Below are 23008 nucleotides of genomic sequence, written 5' to 3'. Positions count from 1 at the left end.
TGTGTTAACATGGCAAAGCTTTGACCCTTGTTAACTACCTCTCCTGCCACAGCGCCTGCCTCCAGCACCCTGAAGATGCCAGTGATAGCGCTCCTTTACCAGATTGGTCATGGCTGCTGCGTGCTGTGCCATGGGCACGCGTGCTGTCCTGCTGAGCTGTCTGCCGACTGAAGACCTCTCTAAGATAATCGTTTTTGCCTCCCTGCCAACTGTCTTCAGGATTGGGCCTCTGGATCTCGTGAAACTGTTAGGCTAGGTGATACGGTGCCAGCCAGGGAGCAGCGTCCTCCAGGATCTACAAGTCTGGTCCCCAGGCCCCCAGCCTCCTCAGCATGGATCAGAGGCACTTCCGCCCCCTCACTCACTGTGATTTGAGTGAATGAGTTAAGTGTCAGTGTTGGACTGCATTTAATAAAGGAGTTTCTTTTTGGAAGTCTGTGCCACCCCCATGCCAAGTTGGGAGGAGAAGTCCACGTGGTCTGGGCTGTGGGAGTCAGGACTGAGAGCTATTTGCTGAGGACTGGCCCAGTGGCCAATCGTTCAGGCCGGAGGGCTTGTTTGGATGTATGTCGCCATCATTCAGCAGCCTTGGGAGAGTGGGCCCTGTATGGCTCCCACTTAGAAACCATAGAAACCACATCAAATACCGAGCAGCCCGCTAAGACCTGGGAACTTCCAACTTGCAAATCAGGCAAAGAAAACTGGGCTGCAGTCTTTTGGCCAGCCCAGGTGTGGGGATTAACAGCTGCCGGGAGGTAAAAACTGGTCTCTCTTTCTCACCATGCATTGGGCAGTTCCTGTATCCAGAGGGCCTGCAGGTCCAGAAAAGGCAAAGAAGATGATTGGAGCAGCACATGAAGTAGCTTGAAGGACGTGCCAGTAGGTTCTGTGGTGAAGTGATTTGGGCTTGGGGCTTTGCATATAACATTGTGGTGTTTCAACCTAAGGAATTGTTCCTTCAGCTGGATATGAGAAGTAGAATTTGCCAAGTCAGAGGGAAGATACCCCAGCCCCTGTGATTTCTGCCTCCAGTGACTGAAAATGAAGCAGGTATAATCAGCTAAGTTCACGTTTTGGCCATCCCAGAAAGCTTGAGGGATCAAGACCACGAAGGCCCTGTTCAGTGTCTCTGTTTCTATTCCACATGACTTTTTTCTTCCTGCTGCTTGGAAGTGGGAAGATTACTGCCATTGATTGTACTCCGCAGCGCTCTTGGTCCCAGCCTGAGCCCTGGAGGTGGAGGTCCCTGGAGAAGTGGTCATGGAGGTGGTTCCCTGAGCCCCTCCTGCCTCCTCACAGCACTTGTCTGCATAGTAGTCTTAGGTTTGGCTTGGAGGCAGTCCTCCAGAGCAGATTCGCTTCCCTCTGCTCTAGAGTATTTCCAGTCAAGGTGATAAATAGACAAACCAAGTGTTACTCTCTCAGTGTCCTTTTCTGTAGGTGGGGAGGGCCCACAACATGTCATGGCTGGAATTTCGGCCGGGATTCTGACCCACAGTGCAGCGTGTGTCTGAGCCAGGCCACTTGTGCTTAATCTAGGAGTCTTACCTGCGCGGGCAATCAGGAGGGAGCTCACCTGTGCAGGAGCCTCAGACGAGACGGACCAGTTGCTGCAGGCGGAAGCAGGGGGAATGTGTGTGATAGGAGGGGAGTGGGCCCCCCCAAACACCCTACCTTTCCTCCCTGACCTCATGCACAGCTGATCTCAGCAGTTACTCACACAGAAAATGAGGCTGCATTTTTGCGTTAGCTGGTAGGTATCTGCTTTCCAAAACTCAGGAGGTGTGTCGTTAATTTGAGGAAGGTATGAAATCCGAAGGAGGCATGCAGGGTTCAGGGGTGTGGTAGCTTTATAGGTAGGACAGTAACACATCAGCGGGAGCAAGGACGGTGTTAGGCCCTGGGAAGATTTTAGGAATCACTTAGGATAGGCAGAGGGCCCTGCATCCACCCATTCCTGAAAGAGAAGGGCAGCCTGGGCGGTGCAGAGAGGTGTGTGCCAAGGCCAAAAACCCCCAAATGTCCTGGCTTTATGGTAAAGCCTAGTGCGCCTCCCATCGAGCACTCCTGAGGCCTGGGCTGCACAGCTTGAACGGTGCTGAAATAGGACATATCACACAGCAGACCTGGAGCCCGTAACCTCAGGAGGCGGTGCCATTGATGGAAAAAGTCAAAGGATCAAGAAAGTTTTAGTTGAACCCTTGGCTGACAGACGCATGTTGATGCCCCATGGAAGGGCTTTGAGAAGAGGTCTCTGACGAAGACCTTTGGCCCACTCTTGGCCCCTCCACTAGGACAGTCTCGGGCTGGACAGGTTATGGAGCAGAGCCTGGGAGAGTTCTGTTCCCACACTAGTGAAAAGGATTTAAAAAACCAAAGCCAGCCTTTGGTTTCTTCAGCTTGTTTTGAGTTGATTACTGTCATGTTTGTTCTAGTAACACCCAATGAAGTGGGCACAGAAAGGAATAGCTAACACTGTGGTAGTGCTGGCGATCACCTCATTGGTGGCAGGCATCGTTTTACACGCACTCATTTAATTCTACGAGGTGGGTACTGTAATCACCGTTTTACAGGTGAAGGAACAAAGACCCAGAGAAGTTACAGGGAAAGTGGCAGAAGCAGGTCTGGAACCCAGGCACAGTGCCGTGGTCCTGAGGCGGGAGACCTGATGTGGAGATTAGCCCAGGATGTGAGGCGATGGTGGCTTGGCAACATGACCCTTTTCAGTTTGTTATCCACCAGGCCTAGACTGCTTGTTGCTGCCATGTGGGGCCCTGGCTGGGCCTGCAGTAGCTGGGGCCCCTTGACCTTGGCCTTTTTGCACATCCTGTACCACCACGAAAAATAAAGACTTAGGGATAAATTAATGAATTCCAACATCCAGATTGTGAGCTTGTATCCAAGTGGACATGCCTTCCAATCTTTCACTTCCAGGTCCCCACACTTGGCATCATAACCCTCTGGGTGGAGGCCGCAGTTCTGCTAGGTTGCTTGGGAGCATCGAGCGCACCTGGGCGCATCTCTGCCTCCCGTGATGTGGTGCCCAACGTGCTTTCTCCCTCAGCTCTCTAGCTTCACTAACTCGGAAGAGCCAGGTGAGCTGAGAGATGAGGAATAGATTGTTTAAAACAACAACTGTCTCACACTTAGGAGTGCGAGGGACAGGGCCATACCAAATTTTGATGCACACAAATCTTATCATTTCTTCTCTTTTTCTAAGCATACGTTTTAGTCAAGATCCTTGCAAGCAGCAGAAACCCATTCCCCACCAAGGTGGCTCTAAAAGCGAGTGTTTTCTTAATAGCCATTCTCACAGACAGGAGCCTCACCATTGCTGCCGCTTACCTCATGACCTCAGCTAGCTTGGCCTTGCCAGGACTTTTCAGCTGCAGTGCCCTCCAAGGACAGCTGTCCCTGTCTTTCAGTTCAGATTCTGAAGACAGTAAGCCTGATTGGCTCAGTTCCATTTGTGGGTGGTTGTCCCCTCCCACCCAGTCCAGTAGTGTCTGGTGGGTGGAGTCATGCCGTTCATATTATTAATAATCTTTCCGAGAAGAGAGTTAGAAGGAATTAAAAAAAACAAAATTGTGTAGGGCTCTTAGGATGTGTGGTTTTTTTAAAAAAAAAACTTTTTATTTTGAAATTGATAGGTAGTTGCAAAGATACCACAGAGATGTCCCACATACCCTTCGCCCAGTTGCCCCCAGTGGTTGTCTGTCATGGAACTGGAGTATAGTGTTACATAACCAGGAAACTAACATCAGTACCGTGTGAGTGTGCGTGTGTGCGTGTAGTTGTATGTGATTCTATCATGCGTAGACTCCTGTAACCACCACCACAGTCAAGATACAGAACTGTTCCATTGCCACAAATGTCTGCCTCCGGCCGCCCCTGTATAATCACACCCACCACTCCTCCACGACTCCTAACCCAGAACAACTACTGGTCTGCTTTCCATCTCTCTAATCTTGTCCTTTCAGGAGGGTTACATAAACAGAGTCATACAGCACATGGCTTTTTCTGTCACTGCTGTAATGCCCTCGAGATCCAAGTTGTATCAATAGTTCATTGCATTGTATTACTGAGGAGTAGTCCACGGCATGGCTGTACCACCCCCTGGTTTGTGTAACCATCTGTCATCTGGCATTGGGATTGTTTCTAGGTTTGGGCCGTTACAAATAAAGCTGCTGCGAACGATTGAGTGCACAATTGTATGAAAACGAGTTTTTATTTCTCTGGAATAAATGCCCAGAAGTTCGACTACTGGATCATGTAAGTTTTTCATTTTTAAGAAACTGCCAAACTGTTTTTCAGAGTGGCTGTACCATTTTACTTTCCCACCAGCCGTGTGTGAGATCGTTTCTCTGCAACCTTGCCAGCATCTGGCATTGTCTCTGTTTTTGTTTTAGCTGTTCTAGTAGGTGCGTAGTGATAACTCATTGTGGCCTTCGTTTGCGTTTCCCTGTAGGGTTGGTATGAGTCAGAATCGACTCGATAGCAACTTTAACAGGTAATGACTGATGATGTTGAGTATCTCTTCATGTGCTTCTCTGCTGTCAGCCTGTCTTCTTTAGTGAAATGTCTGTTCACGTCTTTTGCCTCATTTCCTAATTGGATTGTTTGTTTTTTAACAATTGACTTTAAGACACTTTTTATTCATGGATGATAGGAAGTTGCAAAGAAGTGTACAGGGATCCTTCACACCTCCAGCGCTGACAGCTTCTGTTCCTGTAGGACAATATCAAAACCAAGAATGGATATTTGCACACTCCATAGTGTGTTTAGATGTCACTGGTTACGCATGCACTCATTTGTGTGTGTGTGAATATACTTCTGTGCACTTTATCACATGCGTAACTTCCTTTGTCTGTCAGTGCCATCAAGATACGTAACCATTCCGTCATCACAGGGCTCCCTTGTACTGCCCTTTAGAGCAACCCCCTGTTCCCAGTTGTTGGCAATCACCAGTCTCTTCTCCATGTCTGTAACTTTATTTCAAGAATATTTTATAAATGGAATCATAACAATATGTAACCTTTTGAGACTGGCTTTGTTCACGCAGCATAGTTCCCTTTTTGTTTGTCTTAAGTTGTGTGTATCAGTAATTCATTCCTTTTTATTGCTGAGTGGTATTCCATGGTATGAATGTTCCATTGTTCCTTTAACCATTTACCCATTGAAGGACATTTGTGTTTTCAGTTTTGGGCATTTGTGTACAGGTTTTGACATGAACATGGATTTTCATTTTTCCAGGATAAATGCCCAGGAGTGCAATTGCTAGACTGTATGACAGTTGCACATTTAGCTTTAGAAGAAACTGCAAACCATTTCCAGATTGCCTGTACAATTTGCATTCCCACCAGCAATGTACGAGAGAGCTACTTTCTCACGTCTTCACCAGCATTTGGTATTGTCAGTATTTTTTATTTTGGCCATTTGGATAAGTGCTTGATGATATCTTACTTTCAATTTGCATTTTTCTAATGGCTGGTGATGTTGAATGCCTTTTCATGTGCTTATTTGCCATCTCTATCTTCTTTGGTGAGATATCTGTTCATGTGTGTCTTAGGCTGGGTTCTCTAGAGAAGCAAAACCAGTAAAGTGTATAAATATACATAGAGAGAGATTTATATAAAGGAAATGGCTTACACGATTGTAGAGGCTGGAACGTCCCAAGTTCATGGGTCAAGCTGGAGACCTCCTGATTCATGTACTGCAGGGGCTGGTGAACCCAAGATGGGCAAGTCGGACAGAAAGATCTCCAGCACAGTGTTGAGTAAGAGTGGTGATAAAGGGCATCCTTGTCTGGTTCCCATTCTCCAGGGGAAATGCTTTCACACTGTCTCCATTTAGGATGATGTTTGGCCAATGGTTTTTCAATTTTGTTGATCTTTTCAAAGACCCAGCTTTTGGTCTTGGGGTAATGCTTTCAGTTGTTTTTCTATTCTCTATTTCATTTAATTCTGCTCTAATTTTTATTATTTTTCTTTCTTCTGGTGCCTGAGGGTTTCTTTTGTTGAGGAATTTTCCTTCTATTCCCATTTTGATGAGAGTTTTTATCATGGACTTGTCAGATGCCTTTTTTGCATTGATTGATAAGATCATGTGGTTCTTTTGTTTTATTTATATGATGGATTCATTGATCGTTTTTCTAATCTTGAGCCATCCCTGCATAACTGGTATAATTCCCACTTGGTTATGATGAAGTTTTTTTTGATATGTTGTTGAATTATATTTGCTAGAATTTTGTTGAGGATTTTGCATTTAAGCTCAAGAGGGCTAACAGTCTGTAATTTTCTTTTTTTGTGGTGTCTACCTGATTTCGGTATCAGGGATATTCTGGCTTCATAGAATGAGTTTGGGAGTATTCCATCATTTTCTATGCTCTGAAATGCTTTTAGTAGTAGTATTGTTAACTCTTTTCTGAAAGTTTGGTAGAACTCTCCGGTGAAGTCGTCAGGGCAGGGCTTTTTTTGTTGTTGGGAGTTTTTAAATTACCTTTTCAATCTCTTCATTTGTTACAGGTTTTTTTAGTTGTTCTACCTCTGTTTGTGTTAGTTTAGGTGGGTAGTGTGTTTCTAGAAATTCATCCATTCTAGGATTTCAAATTTATTAGAGTATAATTTTTCATAGTAATCTGATATGATTCTTTTAATTTCAGTTGGGTCTGTTGTGATATTGCCCATCTCGTTTCTCATTCGGGTTATTTGCTTCCTCACCTGCTGTTCTTTTGTCTGTTTGGCCAGTGGTTTATCAATTTTGTTAATTTTTTCAAAGAACCAGCTTTTGGTCTTGTTAACTCAATTGTTTTTCTGTTCTCTATTTCATTTAATTCTGCTCTAATTTTTATTATTTGCTTTCTTCTGGTGCCTGAGGGTTTCTTTTGTTGTTCTCTTTCTAGTTGTTCAAGTTGTAGGGATAATTCTTTGATTTGGGCCCTTCCTTTTGGATGTGTGCATTTGTTGATATAAATTGACCTCTGAGCACTGCTTTAGCTGTGCCCCAAAGGTTCTGATGGGAAGTGTTTTCATTCTTACTGGATTCTCTGAATTTCTTTATTCCATCCTTAATTTCTTCTCTAACCCAGTTGTTTTTGAGCAGGGTGTTGTTCAGTTTCCAAGTGTTTGATTTCTTTTCCCTGCTTTTTCTGTTACTGATTTCTTCTTTTATGGCTTTATGGTCAGAGAAGATGCTTTGTAATTTTTGATGTTTTGGATTCTGTTCAGACTTGCTCTATGACCTAATATGTGGTCTATTCTAGGGAATGTTTCATGTGCATTGGAAAAGAAAGTACACTTGGCTGCCGTTGAGTGGAGTGTTCTGTATATGTCTATGAGGTCAAGTTGATTGATGGTGGCATTTAGATCTTACGTGTTTTTATTGAGCTTCTTTCTGGATGTTCTGTCCTTCGCTGAAAGTGGTGTGTTGAAGTCTCCTCCTATTATTGTGGAGCTATCTCACTTTTCAATGCTGTTAGAGCTTGTTTTATGTATCTTGAAGCCCTGTCAATGGGGTCAGTGGGTGCGTAAATATTTAATATGGTTATATCCTCCTGGTATATTGTTCCTTTAATCATTATATAGTGTCCTTCCTTACCCTTTGTGGTGGGTTTAACTTTAAAGTCTATTTTGTCAGAAATTAATATTGCCACTCCTACTCTTTTTTGATTGTTGTTTGCTTGATATATTTTTTCCATCCTTTGAGTTTTAGTTTGTGTCTTTAAGTCTAAGGTGTGTCTCGTGTAGGCAGCATGTAGATGGACGGTGTTTTTTTAATCCATTCTGCCACGCTCTGCCTCTATTGGTACGTTTAGTCCATTTACACTCAGTGTAATTATGGTTAGATATGAGTTTTTTTATTCATTTTGATGTCTTGTGTGTTGTTGACTTTCTTTTTCCACTTAATTTTTTGTGCTGAGTAGTTTACCTTTGTATATTGTCTTTTCCTCTCATTCATGGTTGTTGATTTTGTTTTTGCTGAGTCTTTATGTTTTTCCTGTATTTTATTTTGATGTGTAGGATTATTAGTCTCCTTTGTGGTTACCTTAATATTTGCCCCTATTTTTCTGCATTTAAACCTAAATTTTATTTCTTTGTATCACCTTGACTTCCTTTCCGTATGAAAGATCTATGACTACATTTTTTAGTCCCTCTTTATTGTTTTAATATTTTCATGTTTTACATAACGACATCATTGTTTTCCTGTTCTGAGCATTTTTTTATCTTGATTTATTTTTGTGATTTCCCTGTCTCAGTTGATATCTGGTTGTTCTGGCCTGTGTTCTAGTCTTGGGTTGATAAATGATATTATTGATTTTCTAGCCAGAGAACTGCCTTTAGTATTCCTTGTAGTTTTGGTTTGGTTTTTACAAATTCCCTAAACCTCTGGTTATCTGGAAATGTTGCCCTCATATTTGAGAGACAGTTTTGCTGGATATATGATTCTTAGCTGGCAGATTTTTCCTTCACTGCTTTATGTAAGCCATCCCATTGTTTTCTTGCCTGCATGGTTTCTGCCGATAGTCCGAGCTTATTCTTGCTGACTCTTCTTTGTAGGTGACTTTTCGTTTATCCCTAGCCACTCTTAAAATTCTCTCTTTATCTTTGGTTTTGGCAAGTTTGATTATAACATGTCTTGGTAGCTTTCTTTTGAGATCTGTCTTATGTGGGGTTCGATGAGCATATGGGATAGATATCTTCTCATTTTTCTTGATATCAGGGAAGTTTTCTGCCAACAAATCTTCAACAATTCTCTCTGTATTACCTGTTATCTCTCCCTGTTCTGGTACTCCAGTCACTCAAAGGTTATTTCTCTTGATAAAGTCCCACATGATTCTTAGGGTTTCTTCATCTTTTTAAATTCTTTTGTCTGATTTTTCTTGAATATATTGGTGACAATTGTTTTATCTTCAGTCTCACTAATTCTGCCTTCCACTTCCTCAATTCTGCTCCTCTGAGTTTCTATTGAGTTGTCTAATGTTGTAATTTTATTGTTAATCTTTTGAATTTCTGATTGCTGTCTCTCTGTGCATTCTTGCACATACTAAATTTTTCATTATGTTCTTGAATAACCTTTTTAATTTCTTCAGCACCTTTATCTGTGTGCCCCTTGGCTTGTTCTGCATTTTGCCTGATCTTGTTCCTGACGTCTTGAAGAGTTCTGTATATTAATCTTTTTTTATTCAGCATCTGGTAATTCCGGGAAAAAACCTTCATCCAGAAGATTCCTTGATTCTTTGTTTTGGGAGCTTGTTGAAGCGATCATGGTCTGCTTCTCTGTGTGACTTTATATTGACTGTTGTTTCCGAGCCATCTATAAATTATTGTGTTAATTTATTTTACATTTGTTTACTATATCCTAGTTTTTTGTTTTGTTTTGATACGCCCACATAGGCTGCTTGAGTGAGCTAGCTTGATTATTTTCTCCTTTGAAGTTCTAACATCCTGTCACCAGATGGCTAGAACTGTTACCAGGTATATGAGCCTAGGAGGCCATTCACTTTTCTTGTATGGATTTAGCTCAGGTGTCCAGGTTGTTGGTCATCAAGTGTGTGGTACAGGCTTAGTTGTACAGTCTTAGAGGGGCAGGGGTGATTGGTGTAGGCACAGGTATCTGGTTGCAGCAGGGGGTCACGCTCTGAGCAAGGCAGGGGGCTGACTACTGTCTCCTCAGTGCCTGTGAGGAAAGCACGTCCCTGTTTCCTAGAGCGTACAGGTGGGTGGGTTCTGCAGCCGGACCATGGGCACCCAGTACTTTTGGCTGTAAGGACTGGGAGGCACCACTTATCCTTGGACCCCTGTCGTCGGTGGCTAGGTGACGTGCGTGGAGCCACCAGTCCTCAGGCCCCTGATGTGGGTAGGTGAGGACCCTGTTTAACGGGCAAAGTGGTGTTAGTCATCCAAAACCCACCCTTCCACTGTGCAGCTGAAACAGTAGTATTTAGATCTTGAGCACATACACCGTTGAACTCTGCCAACAAGGGCCTGCTCTCCTGAAATGGGTCCACACAGGTCCTTGCAGGGGTGAAAGGTATTCAAAGTCCACGGACTGTTTGTGCCTGGACAGGAGCCGCTTCTGTCCTGAGCTCCCCAGCTTAGTAGAGCAGGCAGATTATCTTTTCCCCTAATTGTTAATTTATTTCTTCTCCAAAGCTGGGAGAATGGCTCAGGGCATGCAGCAGGACTTATCTCAGGCCCTGGGAAATCGACAGCCACTGAAGCTGGCTTGGGGGCTGGGGGCATGGTAAAATAAACGCAAGTACTTAGCTTTTGCCAAGAGTAATGTTATTCCCTGGTTCCAGAGGTGTGAGTAGACTGTGCAACTCTCTGTCCCTGAGGAAACCGCCTCCGGAAGGCTACTGCCAACTCCACCATGGTCTCTCTAGGGGATCGTGCCTAAGGGTTCCCGCCAAGTCAGGTCCGGCAACTCTTCACCACTTCTGAACTGTCTCTCTCTCTTCTGCCACTCAGTCCGATTTCCTAACTTTGCCTTTGATGTTCAGGGCTCCTAGCTTTTCATGTATGTAATCGTTTCACTTGTTTTGTCAGGTCTTTGTTGTAACAGGGATCACCGGAAGCAACATCTTGGCTCCACCTCTGCAGTATTGTATGTTTAATTTTGTTGTCCCCATAGTCGTTGCTAGTATATAGAAATACAGTTGACTTTTGTATATGGATCTTGTATCCTGCCACCTTGCCAAACTTGCTCATTAATTCTAGGAAGTTTATTTGTAGATTGCTTGAGATTTTCTGTGTAGACCATCTACAAGTAGGGGCACTTTTATTTCTTCTGATCTATATGCCTTTGATGTCCTTTTCTTGTCTTACTGCACTGGGTAGAACTTACAGTACTATGTTGAATAGCAGTCGTGAGAGTAGACATCCTTGTCTTGTTCCCTATCTTAGGGGGAAAACAATTCAGTATTCACTGTCCAGTATAATGTCACCTGTAGATTTTTTTTTTTTGTAGATGCTCTTTTCAAGTTGAGGAAGTTTCCCTCTATTCCTAGTTTCTGAGAGTTTGATCATAAGTGGGTGTTAAATTTTGTCAAATGCTTTTTTCCCATGTCAATTGACATGATCTTATGATTTTTCTTCTTTAGCCTGTTAATGTAGTGGGTTATATTGTTTTGTTTTTTGAGTATTGAACCATCCTTGCATCCCTAGCATAAACTTCACAGTTATGGTATATAATTCTTTTTATATATTGCTGAATTACATTTGCTGATATTTTGCTAAGGATTTTTGCATCTATATTCATGAGGGATATTGGTTTGTGGTTTTATTTTTTGTTACTGTCTTTGTCAGATTTTGACATCACAATAAACTGACCTCATACAATGAGTTGGGAAATGTTCTCTTTTTTATTTTATGGAAGAGATGGTGTCATGGATTGAATTGTGTCCCTCCAAAGTGTATGTCAACTTAGGTGGGCCATGATTCCCAGTGTTCTGTGATTGTCCACCGTTTTGTCATCTGATGTGATTTTCCTAAATCTTACCTCCGTGATGTTAGTTAGGCAGGGCTAGAGGCAGTTACACTAATGAGGCAGGACTCAGTCCACAAGACTAGGTTGTGTCAGAAGTCAGTCTCTTTTGAGATGTAAAAGAGAGAAAAAGGCAGATAGACAGGGGGACCTCATAACCACCAAGAAACAAGAGCCAGGAGGATAGCACATCCTTTGGACCCAGGATCCCTGTGCTGAGAAACTCCTCAACAGGGGGAGATCGATGACAAGGACCTTCCTTCAGAGCTGACAGAAAAGAATGGCGTCCTATGGATCTGGCTACCCTGAGTTTGGACTTGTAGCCTCCTAGACTGTGAGCGAATGAATTTCTCTATAAATTTCTGTTATAGCAGCAGTAGATGACTAAGACAGATGGTACAGAATTTGCATTAGTTCTTTAAATTGTTCGGTAGATTTCTCCAGGGAAAGCATCTGGGCCTGGAGATTTCTTTTTTGGGAGATTTTAATTTCCTTAATAGTTATAGATCTGCTTCATATTGGGTGAGTTGTGGTAGTTTGTACCTTTCAAAGAGATTAATCCGTTTAATCTAAATTGTCACATTTGTGTGGGCAGAGTTGGTGGTGGTAGTCCCTTATCCTTTCAGTGTCTGCAGGGTCTGTAGTGATACTTTGTCTCATTCCTGATGTTGGCAGTGTGTTTCTTCTTTGTCATTCTAGAAGTTTGTCAATTTTATTGGTCTCTTCAAAGAACCAGCTTTTTGTTACGTTGATTTTTCTCTGTTGTAACTCTTCAGTTTCCAGTCTCATTGATTTCTGCTCTCTATTGTTTCCTCCCTTCTGCTTGCTCAGCATTTATTTTGCACTTTTTCTAGTTTCTTAAGGTGGGAACTTAGATTATTGACGTGAGACTTTTCCTCTTTTCTGATGTTTGCATTTAGTGCTGTAAATGTTTCTCAGCTTTACCTGAATTTACCAGTTTTGATATATCATATTTTCATCTTCATTCAGTTCAGTTTTTTTCCTTGGGACTTCCTTTTTGACACATGATTACAAGTACATTGTTTAGTTTCCAAATGTTGAGAGATTTTCCTGTTTTCTCTGTTATTGATTTCTGGTTTGATTCCATTGTGATTGAAGACCACACACTATAAATTCATTGAGGTGTGTTCATGGTCCAGGATGTGGTCTACCTGGACCTGTGGGCACTTGAAAAGAAGGTGTTTTTGGGTGGAGTGTTCTGTAAATGACGTTTAGATCGTGTTTATCGATGGTGTGGCGTTCTTCTACATCCTTGCTGATTTTATCAGGTTGTTCTGTTAATTGAGAGAGCAGTGTTGAAATCTCCAACTGTAATTGTGAATTTGTCTGTTTTTCAAATCTGTCATTTTTTTTCCTTTACATATATTACCGTTTTGTTGTTTGGTGCATACACATTTAGGATTGCTGTGTCTTCTTAATGGATTGACCCTTTTATCGTCAGTAATGTCCCTCCCTCTCTCTGGTAATTTTGTTTGGTCTGATGTCTTCTTTATCTGACATTAATAGAGTCACTCCTGCTTTCTTCTCATTTAATGTTTGGATACTATATTTTTTTCATTCTTTTGCTTAACATACCTGTATCATTATATTTGAAGTGAGTGTCTTGTAGACAGCATGTAGTTTTTAAATTCTCCCTGCCAATATCTTATCTTTTAATTGGTGTTTTTAGGCCATTTCCATTTAGTGTAATTATAAATATGTTAGGACATAAGTCTGCCATTTTAGTTTTTGTTTTCTCTGGGGTTTTTTGTTTTTGTCTTTTTCTTACTTTAAAATGGGCTATTTGAAAATTTTTTTGGAATATTGTTCTCATTTTTCTATAGTATTTGATTGTACTTCTTTGTATAGCTTTTTAGTGGTTCCGGTAGGTGTTATGTTGTATGTGCATAACTTATCATAGTCTACTGATGTTGACATTTTACCAAGGAGCTTATTTTTCAGGAGATGACAACTGGCCTGGAATTGTTCCTTTAGTGGCGTTTCTGCTGAGGAAGAAGCTACAGTGTAAGCCATCAGCAGGCAGTAGGACAGGTTTCATTCTTGTCTGGGTGCCACGAAGTACACGTCATAGCTACACATCGTATCTGTGTATGCGTCTAAGTGAATCAGCACACTTTCTTTCGGGGGTATGCCACTTGTCTTCCTTCAAGGGTTTATCAGTAGAGTTACCAGTCAGCATCTGGGCTGTTGATTGAAGCCAACTCAGTGGGAAGATGGATGGCATGCCAGGTCGAGAAGGGATGATCCTCTCAAAAGGCACATCAGAGTGTAGTGAAGGGACCGGCCTCAGTGGGAGATTTAGCACCCGTAGGCCTGAAGGAGCAGTGCTCCTGGGTTCTGGCAAGAGCTGCAGCTGCCACGAGGGGCCATCCAACTGTGGCTATAAGTAAGGGATGCAGAGGGAGCTGGGTGGTGGGTGGAGGTTGGGAATAAACACTCCAGTCTCTCTTCTCTCCTGCCAGTGTGGGGTGGGAGATATATAGGTGTCCAAAGATACACAGTCTGTCACAGGTCTTCTGGCAGGAATAAAGGTGTGAGTAGTGCTTCTCACAGTTACTCCTAAAATGACACAATTGCCAAAATTTTGGTTCCTGTACCTGAGACTGAGTTCTGCAGGTTTTACGGTTTTAGCATCAAGGGGAGAGAGACTTCCACTGAAGTAGAAGCTGAGACTGCCGCCTGGACATTCTGATCTCCTCATGCCTTGAAGGCCCTAGTTTTGGTTGGGAAGATTGACTTGTGATCAAACCAGGTTGCTGCCTCACAGGGGGGCACACGGAGTGATGAAAGTTTGTTGCAAACTACAGTCCTGACAGGACCCTGTGGACTTTGGTCCTCCTTCAGGAATGTGGTTTGGGTCACACCACTGGGAAAAGAACCTTATTTAGCTATGGGGTTGGTGAAAGGCAAGGGGAACATGGCTAGGTAGTAAAAGGGTCATAAATGCCAACCAGAGTTTTATGACTAAGTGAGGAAACAAGGACTGTGGTCTCTACCTCAACTGCTGTTTGATGTCCCTTTTCCCTCGTATTTTACTCCACAGTCAAGTGGGTTGTTAGTGACTCAGGCTACTGCGGTTGCGTTATATGGACGTGGGATTATGATGGGATTAAAGGAGACGTGGACGTGTCTCAGAGATCCTCAAAGCAGCAACCGAACATGCCTGTGCGTCATCTCGTGGGGAAGGGCCAAGTAAGCTTTCACTTATTTGCAAACAAAGTTTTGTGTTTTTTTAATGTTAAGATAGCAGCCATTTTTTAAACTATGTGTGGGTAGAAGGGTGTGTGTTGCTGTTGATTGGCCAACAGGTAGTGGAAACCTATTTTTTTTTTTTTTGTCTGCCTGATATCCATCTCTCCTCATGGTGATAGCATCATGCTTTTTCCTTCGAGGAATCCCTCCTCCCCATCAGTCAAATTGTCCTGCTTGCACTGGCTGTAGGAGCCCTGGTGGCTCAGTGGTTAAGTGCTGTTGGCGGTTCAGACCCATCAGCTGCTCCATAGGAGAAAGATGTGACAGTCTGCTTCTGTGAAGGTTACAGCCTTGGAATCTGTCTTCTAGAGTTGCTGGGAGTCGGAATTGGCTCAGTGGCTACAGGGCTTTTTTCTTTTCTTCTTTTCCAATGGCACTGGCTATATCACATGGAAATGCTCACAACCTCAGGTAACAGAAAGCTTGACCACAGTGGCTAAAAGATAACTGTATGTCTAGATTGAGATGGCGTTGGTGTTTACAGCCTTGGAAACCCTATGGGGTGGGTCTCTGTCTTGTAGGGTCACTATGAGTCAAAATCAACTTGATAGCAACGAGTTTGGTTTTGATGTTTATTTAGCTGCTGAACAGGGCCAGGACCAAAATCTTTGCCGTTCTGTTTGCCTTTCACTCCTGCACAGATGGCTTCCCCGGCAATAGGAAATATGTTTTCATTCAAGGAAATAAATGGGGTAAAGGAGAAAAGCAGGGACTTCCAGAAGCCCTTCCCAGCAGATGTCCCCATAGATCTCATTGGCCAGAACTGGGTCGTGTGACTCCTAGCTGCCGAGGAGGCTGGGGAAAATGGGGAATAGAATTGCTGTGATCAGTGTAAGCTAGTCATGTCCTATTAGCTGGGACGATGCCCTGGACCAAATTGGAGTTCTCTTAGCAAGGACAAAGGGGGAATGGAAGTAGATGGGCAGCTGACAAGGTCTGCCACATCGGCCAGGGGGGTGCTCCTGACCAAGCATTTGGTCCCACTCTCCGAGCTGAGTAACACAAGGGCAGAGATGGTGGGAGCCGGTTCATTCTGACCTCCCCCACCCCAAGGAGACACACCTACCAATCTCTGCCTCTAGCTCCCCACACACACATCTGGCCTGCCCTTTCCAAGCCCTGGTTTCCCTTTGTCCTTAATTCTGTCCATCACCCAGCTCCTTTCCAGACATTCCTTTTCTGGCTTAAATTATCCAGATGGCTCCTGTTGCTTGCATTCAGAAATACCCCTGACCCATTTTAAAACAGTAATAACGTGTCCAGCATGTATATAACATACACATGGGAAGGAGCCCTGGTGGCACAAACAAGGGCTTGGCTGCTAACCGAAAGGCTGGTGATCCTAACCCACCCAGCGGCCCTGCAGCAGAAAGACATGGCAATCTGCTCCCCTAAAGATTATAGACAAGAAAACCCTATGGGGCAGTTGTCCTCTGTCCCATGGGATCGCCATGAGTAGGGATTGACTTGAAGGCACCCAAGAACAACATACATATGGGTAGTGTTCTGGATTGAACTGTGTCCCCCAAAATATCTGTCAACCTGGCTGGGCCAAGAATTGTGTGATTGTCCACCATTTTATGTGATTTCCCTATGTGTTGTAAATCCTATCACTATGATGAAATGAGATGGGCTGGTGGCAGTTACATTGATGAGACATACAAGATTAGATAGTGTCTTAAGCCAGTCTCTTTGAGGCATAGAAGAGAGAGGCCAGCAGGGGGACCTCATACCACCAAGAAAGCAGTGCCGGGAGCAGAGCGCGACCTTTGGACGTGAGGTTCCTGTGCTGAGATGCTCCCAGACCAAGGGAAGGCTGATGACAAGGACCTTCCTCCAGAGCTGACAGAGAGAGAAAGCCTTCTCCTGGAGCTGGCACCCTGAACTTGGACTTCTAGCCTACTGGACTGTGAGAGAATAAACTTCCCTTTGTTAAAGCCATCTGCTTGTGGTATTTCTGTTACAGCAGCACTAGATGACCAAGACACCATTCACTTTCAGCAAGGATTTTCCCGCTTTGCTACATAGTCTTCCTGTTGACAGTTTTCATGCCACAGTTGCAGCCAGTATTCTTGCCAGAGGCGTGATTGTCGCTTATGTATCCTGTTTTCCATTGCTGAACATCTCCAATCATTTTCTACAATAAATTTCTAGAAATGGGGCCACCAATCAAATGGCATGAACATCTTTATGGCTCTTGATATATCCAAAAGACCTGTGATAATTACACTTTCACCCGCAGTATGTAAATCAGTTTTTTAAGTCACATCCAACTATACATTTTAATTTAAAAAAAAATGAAAACTGATGTTTCCTTTTTCTTTTTGTGTACCTCAATTCCCAAGTTAGAAAATTCCTGTCAAACCACACGTCCAAATTCTGGTTTGGGAAACACGGGATGGGGTGAGAAGAGAGGTGGGAAAATGGGTGGTTTTTCACTTGCTGTTCCAGACAGGTGCCTGCACACATACCAGCAGTTTGCTCCTCGGCCACTCATGGCGGCTCCCAGAGCAGTAGAGCTCAGGGAACTGAAGGTGGACGGAAGGGGGTGAGCCACTGCCAACACATTTAAAGTCGGGGAGGCAAAGGGCTTCAGCCGCAGCCAGCTCACCCTCACAGGCCCCCGAGCTGCTGCCTTTTCACCGTTATCCTTGCCCCGGATTCCCTCCTGCTCCAGGTGTCTGCTGTGAGAGGCATCTTAGCTTCATGGGCAAGCACTGGACTCTGGGCCGGGCTCCGATTCTGGCTCTGTTACTGGCTTATGACATTGGGCAGCTCACCAAGTCCCCCTTGGCCTACCTCACACAATCCAGGGGTGACAGTAGAACCTTCCTCATAAGGTGGTTGTGAGGAAGAAGTAACTGAGCCTGGAAGGGAGGCACCTAACTAATACCAGTTTGCAGTAATCCGTCCTGGTTTCCCTGTCCCCGCAAAAGCGGTGTTTGTTCTGGTTGACCAACACCGCACGGCTGGCTGAGTGCCCTTGGGGTACCACTCTGACTGGAGTTTAACCTCAGGGCCCGTGCTGTTGGCCAGCAGCTAGGAGGCTGAGTTCTAGGACTCTAGGCATGAAAATTTAGAGGGAAGAGGCTCAGAACAGGTTGAAGGGAGAAACTGCCTTCCTCCTCTCTGAGCAGTGAGCGAGTTTGGCTTAAATTCCACAGGGTGGCGATGCCCAGAGGTACAGACAGTGCCTGGAGACCGGGGTGCTGACCAGGTACCAATCGCTACGGTAGAGTAACTTGAAGAAGCAGTACGGTTTGTGTCTTCGTTGGGCTTCTCTTCTGTTTTTCTAGAAACTTTAATAAAATCTTGTTAACTGTCAACCACCTAGCCTCGGCTGTGTTGGGGGCGGGGGAGGGGAGATAAGGGAAGGCTCGGCCCACATTTCTGAAGGGTGGGTTCTACCCTTCCCTGAAGCCAAGAGGGCAGCCAGCTGAGGTCACTGTGGAAAGAGCCACTCCTTCCCAGCAGTTTCCCAGGAAGGATCAGGGGTGGCTCCTGAGCATGCAGACCCATTCAGGACCACACAGAAGCAGCTGTGGAACGCTCTGAGGGGGTGTTTCTTTATCGGCCAGCGGGCACATATGCCTTAGTAATGTGGATTAAAAACCTGGAAAGGGCGAGTCCGGAATACCTGTCTTCCAGGGCTAGAGGTTAGGGATTTGTTGGTGAACAGGGAGCACTGACTGACCTTAGGGAGCTTATGGTCTAGGGGAATGCAGACAAATGATAGGTGTGGGAGAGGCACTGGGTTCCCTGGGACTCACGGGAGGGGTACCAGCAAGGCTTCCTGGAGCAAGAGGCATCTGGGTGAGGCTGCAGGGAAGGGTAGGGGCCATGGAGAAAATGCTGTTCAGGCACAGGGAACAGCAGGTGCTTCCAGAGCCTAGGGAAGGAAGGCCTGCTGGGTAACTGCAGTGGTGCCTGGGGGTTGCTGCCATGGAGAGCAGTGAGTGAGGAGACAGAGAAGGAAACGGGCCCATGAAGAACCTTCCAAGCTAAGACACTGGGGTTTAACCTAAGGGCAATGGAGTGCTGTGGGCCAGGTTTTCACAGGAGGTGAGGCGATCAGAATTGGACTTTGGGATGGATGTTTTACTTTACCATCTACTGATTTCGCCCACACCCAAAGCCACAGACGCCGTCTAGAAAGCACTGCAGTTCCTCTACAGATGCCGCCAGAGTCGTCGCGGGCTCTGCCTCCTCCCCTGCCGTTTCCATTCCCTCTCTGCCCAGCTCCTTTGAAATTGTGTGTGTGTGTGCGTGCGTGCCTGTGTGCCTGTGTGCCTGTGTGCCTGTGTGTGTGTGCCTGGGTTTCCTCCCAGAGAGTGCCTCCCTGGTCACTGCCAAGCTATCAAATGCTTTAGCTCATGGGCAGGTGAAGTCCTGAGCCCAAACCCTGCTCCCCAGCCCTTGCTCATGTGGGAAGGAAACCAGATGGTCTGCACAGGAGCTGTGGGGAGCTGTGACTGAGATGTGGTAGTGAGGTCAGGAGTATAAGTCAGATAGCCCTTCATCAGGCAGCAGTTAGGTCATCATAGTTACAGACAGAAATAGCAGATAGGTGGCAAGTGAGCTTCCTTTTCCCTTCCCCACCTTTGGCAGACATTACTAATCAATTGCATCACTTTCACAATGAACCAGTGCAAAGCCGCAGGCAACCAGTATCAATTAATCAGAGCTGGTACCTTAGATAAAACTGACTTGCCATTCTTGACCCAGACAGACAGCAACCAGAGGTCGGCATGACTGAGTCGAGCCAGACAGGAGGGCAGCAGTCAGAGCACACAGAGGAATTTCAGAAGTGTGAGGTGAAGGGCAGGGCAGGCGGTGATCTGCAAGGACAGCGATGATGATTCACGTTTGTCCAGAACTGTAGTTTACAAGGCACTTCCGCTAAATCCCCACAACCCTTGAGGTGGAAGTGATGACCTCCATATTATAGGTATGGAAACAGTGGTGCAGACAAGTGATGTATCCAGTGTCGCCCAGCATGGCAGCTCCTGCCTTGGCCAGCCAGGCCAGCCCACTTGCTCTGGGGGAACAGACCCCATCCTCGGGATGCAGGACCAGGCACAGGACTGAAGATTGAGTTCTCGCTCCTCAAACTTTATCCTTGAGGAGTGACTTGAAAGAGAGTGGATGGAGCTGAGTCTGATGGCAGCAGTATGCTAGTAACTGATTAACCACTGCCTGGGCGGGGTGGGTAAACCTGTTACCATGGAGGCAGTGCTGACTCAAAGCGCCCCTGTAGGACAGAGTAGAACTGCCGCCATAGGGTTTCCAGGGAGCAGCCTGGTAGATTCGAAAAGCTGACCTTTTGGTTGGTAGCTGAGCTCTTAACCACTGTGCCACCAGGGCCGCAGGCAGGTGGGTAGGGAGGGGGATGCCCTGCTTTGTAGCGCTTGCTCATTTCCAGGGTATAAATACTCCCTTCTTGGCCTATTTCAAGCTCCCAGCCTGTTGTCATTGAAGTGGAATTGGGAAGCCGTGCACACAGCTCTCTGAGCCAGGGGAATGGCTCCACCACACCCATGGCCATGCCCCAGAGAGGGGACACAGGCTACAGCCCCCACCAGGATGGTTGGTCAGCTCTCCGTGCAATTGTGTGAGCCCCTGGGCTCTTCCTGGCTGGGTTGGAGTTTGGCTCCATTGCTTGCAGGTGAACAGCCTGTGAACCCAGTCTGGTGCCCTTAGCACTGGGGTATCAGGTCTCAGGGCCTCCATTTCCATCTTTCCACTACAATGCTTGCTCACGGGCTGGGTGACAAAAGCCAGCGCAGGTGGTGGGGATCCCAGGCATGGAGCCAAGAACCCCAAGATGTTCAGGATCCGCAGGGCAGGGTGGAGATGGGAAGCAGTCATTCATCTCCACCCTCATAGCCTCTCCTCGTGGTCCCCACAATCAGGGCTGGTGGCTAGAGAGGGTAGTGATGTTTGTTTCCAGGAGGGTGGGTTTCAGAGGGGCTGGGAAGCCAGATGCCCCTCGAGGGACCTGGCACGTATTCTAGATGAAGGTCCTGACCTTTACCATTCACCTGATCCCTTCAGTGTCTCACTCTGGGTTACAAGTCAGAATCACCACGTCCATGTGCAGACGAGGCCCTTGGGTTCCTTAGGAGTCAGTGCTCCATCCCAACCCATTGCTCTGTCCACTGCTGTCCCGTGAGCCAGTGGACACTGGCCGCAGGGTGACTTCACCGTGATCTTGTTCTGACTTCACCGTGATCTTGTTCTGCCCTCCGCTTCTGTCTGGAAGCTGTTCTGAGTCTCCAGCAGTGAAATTCTTGGAGTCATTTGCACGGGAAACCGGCCTCAGCAGAGCTTGCCCTCCATAACAGCGAAGAACAAGAGCCGCCCCTGGTGTTTGAGCAGAGGCAGGACACCCGCTTGAAGGGTGAAAGGCCCAAGGCTACAGGCAGTGTGGCTGGGTGGTGGAGGGCTGGGTGTGACCTGGGAGTGGTAATTCCATCCCCTCAGGCTGGGGATGGGGGTGGGGGGATAGTGAAGACAATGACAAGTAGAAGAGGCTGTGCCTTGTCCAAAGAGGCAGCGTTCCCTACTCAGCTCCAGGGAAGGGTCCCATGTGGCCAGAAATTCTGATTTTTAAAGAGAAGCTCAATGTTCAAATTTTTATGTGAAATCTGATTTTTAAATGCTGGCAACTTATCAAATAAATTTAAAAAACATCACATGGGCCAAGCTAAGCACATCTTCAGGCCACTATTTGCAGCCTCTGGTCTTAAGTCTACATCTTTCGTGAGCCATGGAAATGTCTGTCTCACCTGCTGGGTCTCCCAGCTGCCAGCCCACAGCAGTGCTCACTCCTGGAGACACCTTCCCACCTCCGCCCAGATCACCCCCTCCACTGCAGCCCCCTGTGTGGCTCATTTCCCCACACCCCCTCACGCCACTGCCCTGAGATGGGTGGACACCCCCTGGAGCGTCCAGACTCTGTTGCTCTTTCTTTTGAAGCCCACGTCCCCAGACCAGACCGCCATCATCTCCCTGCCGCAGCCACCCCCTGGCCCTCGAGTGTCCCTCCTGTGGCCCCACTCACTGTGACTTTTCAGCCCTGATTTTGCTGATTTCAACTTTCCCGCATCCTGGGCTCTCTGCTCCTTGACTTTCTCTCCTCCAGTGACAGGCTCTCCGCTCCTTGACTTTCTCTCCTCCAGTGACAGGCTCTCAGCTCTCTGACTTTCTCTCCTCCAATGACAGCCTCTCCGTTCCTTGACTTTCTCTCCTCCTGTGACAGGCTCTCCGTTCTTTGACTTTCTCTCCTCCAGTGACACATTTACCTCCACACTCACTCCTGGGAACTCACCCCATCACTGCATCCCTCCATCACCTCCATTTCACCTGCCCTCTCATCTTCCAGCCCACTGCCTCTGGTTCTAGGCCCAGCAGTTCTCGGAGCCCACTGACCACATCCATCCACCACCTGCCCTGTTGCACCTCTCTCGTGTCCTCACTTTCCTCCTCACCCAGCTTCAGTTCTGTTGTCCACCATTGTGGTCACTCCCTGTATCCACCCTCCACTCCCTTTCCCTCTCTCGTCACTTTACTGGTCAGGGCCATAATAGATGGACCCTGATAGAACAGGAGAAAAACACTACAGAACTCAAATTCTTAAAAAGTCCTGACTTACTGGACCAGTTGAGACTAGAGGACTCCCTGAGACCATCGCCCTGAGAGACTCTTTTAACCTCACACCGAAACTATCCTGAGGCTACCTTTTAGTGAAATAATAGATTGGCACATGAAATAAAGGATGTTTTGTGAGTACAGTGCACCTTAAAAAAAAAACCATACATGAGACTGTCTTAGTCTCTAGTGCTGCTGTAACAGAAATACCACAAGTGGGTGGCTTCAACAAACGAGCTTACTCTCTTGCAGTCCAGGAGGCTAGAAGTCCAAATTCAGGGCATCAGCTCCTGGGGAAGGCTTTCTCTGTCTGTAGGCTCAGGGGGAACATCCTTGTCATCAACCTTCCCCTGGTCTAGGAGCTTCTCAGCTCAGGAACCCAGGATCCAAAGGACAAACTCTGCTCCTGCACTACTTTTTTGGTGGCATGAGGTCCACCTTCTCTCTACTCCTCTCTTTTATATCTCAAAGGAGATTGACTTAACATACAACCAGATTTGTAGATTGAGTCCTGCTTCATTAACATAACTGCCTCTAATCCTGCCTCCTTAACATCACAGAGGTAGGATTTACAACACACAGGAAAATCACACCCAATGAC

At 46.0% G+C, this 23008-nt stretch overlaps 1 protein-coding gene across 8 annotated transcripts in view; it reads left to right on the top strand.

Moving 5' to 3' along the window:
- KANSL3 (KAT8 regulatory NSL complex subunit 3) overlaps positions 1 to 19050 on the top strand; it is a 66287-nt gene extending 47237 nt beyond the window's left edge. For 5 of the 8 annotated variants that reach the window (XR_010317884.1, XM_064268418.1, XM_064268416.1 and 2 more), the window contains one exon: positions 53 to 16454. Coding sequence is in view for 5 of the 8 variants with exons in the window: in XM_064268418.1 (XP_064124488.1) it covers positions 53 to 73 (21 nt within the window). In the remaining 3 variants the exon portion in view is untranslated. The other 3 variants (XR_010317883.1, XM_064268412.1, XM_064268410.1) reach the window with 3 other exon arrangements.
- The last annotated feature ends 3958 nt before the right edge of the window (positions 19051 to 23008 follow it).

Source organism: Loxodonta africana, chromosome 15, assembly GCF_030014295.1.
Source record: "Loxodonta africana isolate mLoxAfr1 chromosome 15, mLoxAfr1.hap2, whole genome shotgun sequence".
In the NCBI taxonomy this organism is placed as follows: domain Eukaryota; kingdom Metazoa; phylum Chordata; class Mammalia; order Proboscidea; family Elephantidae; genus Loxodonta; species Loxodonta africana.
This window is presented reverse-complemented; position numbering and strand designations above follow the sequence as displayed.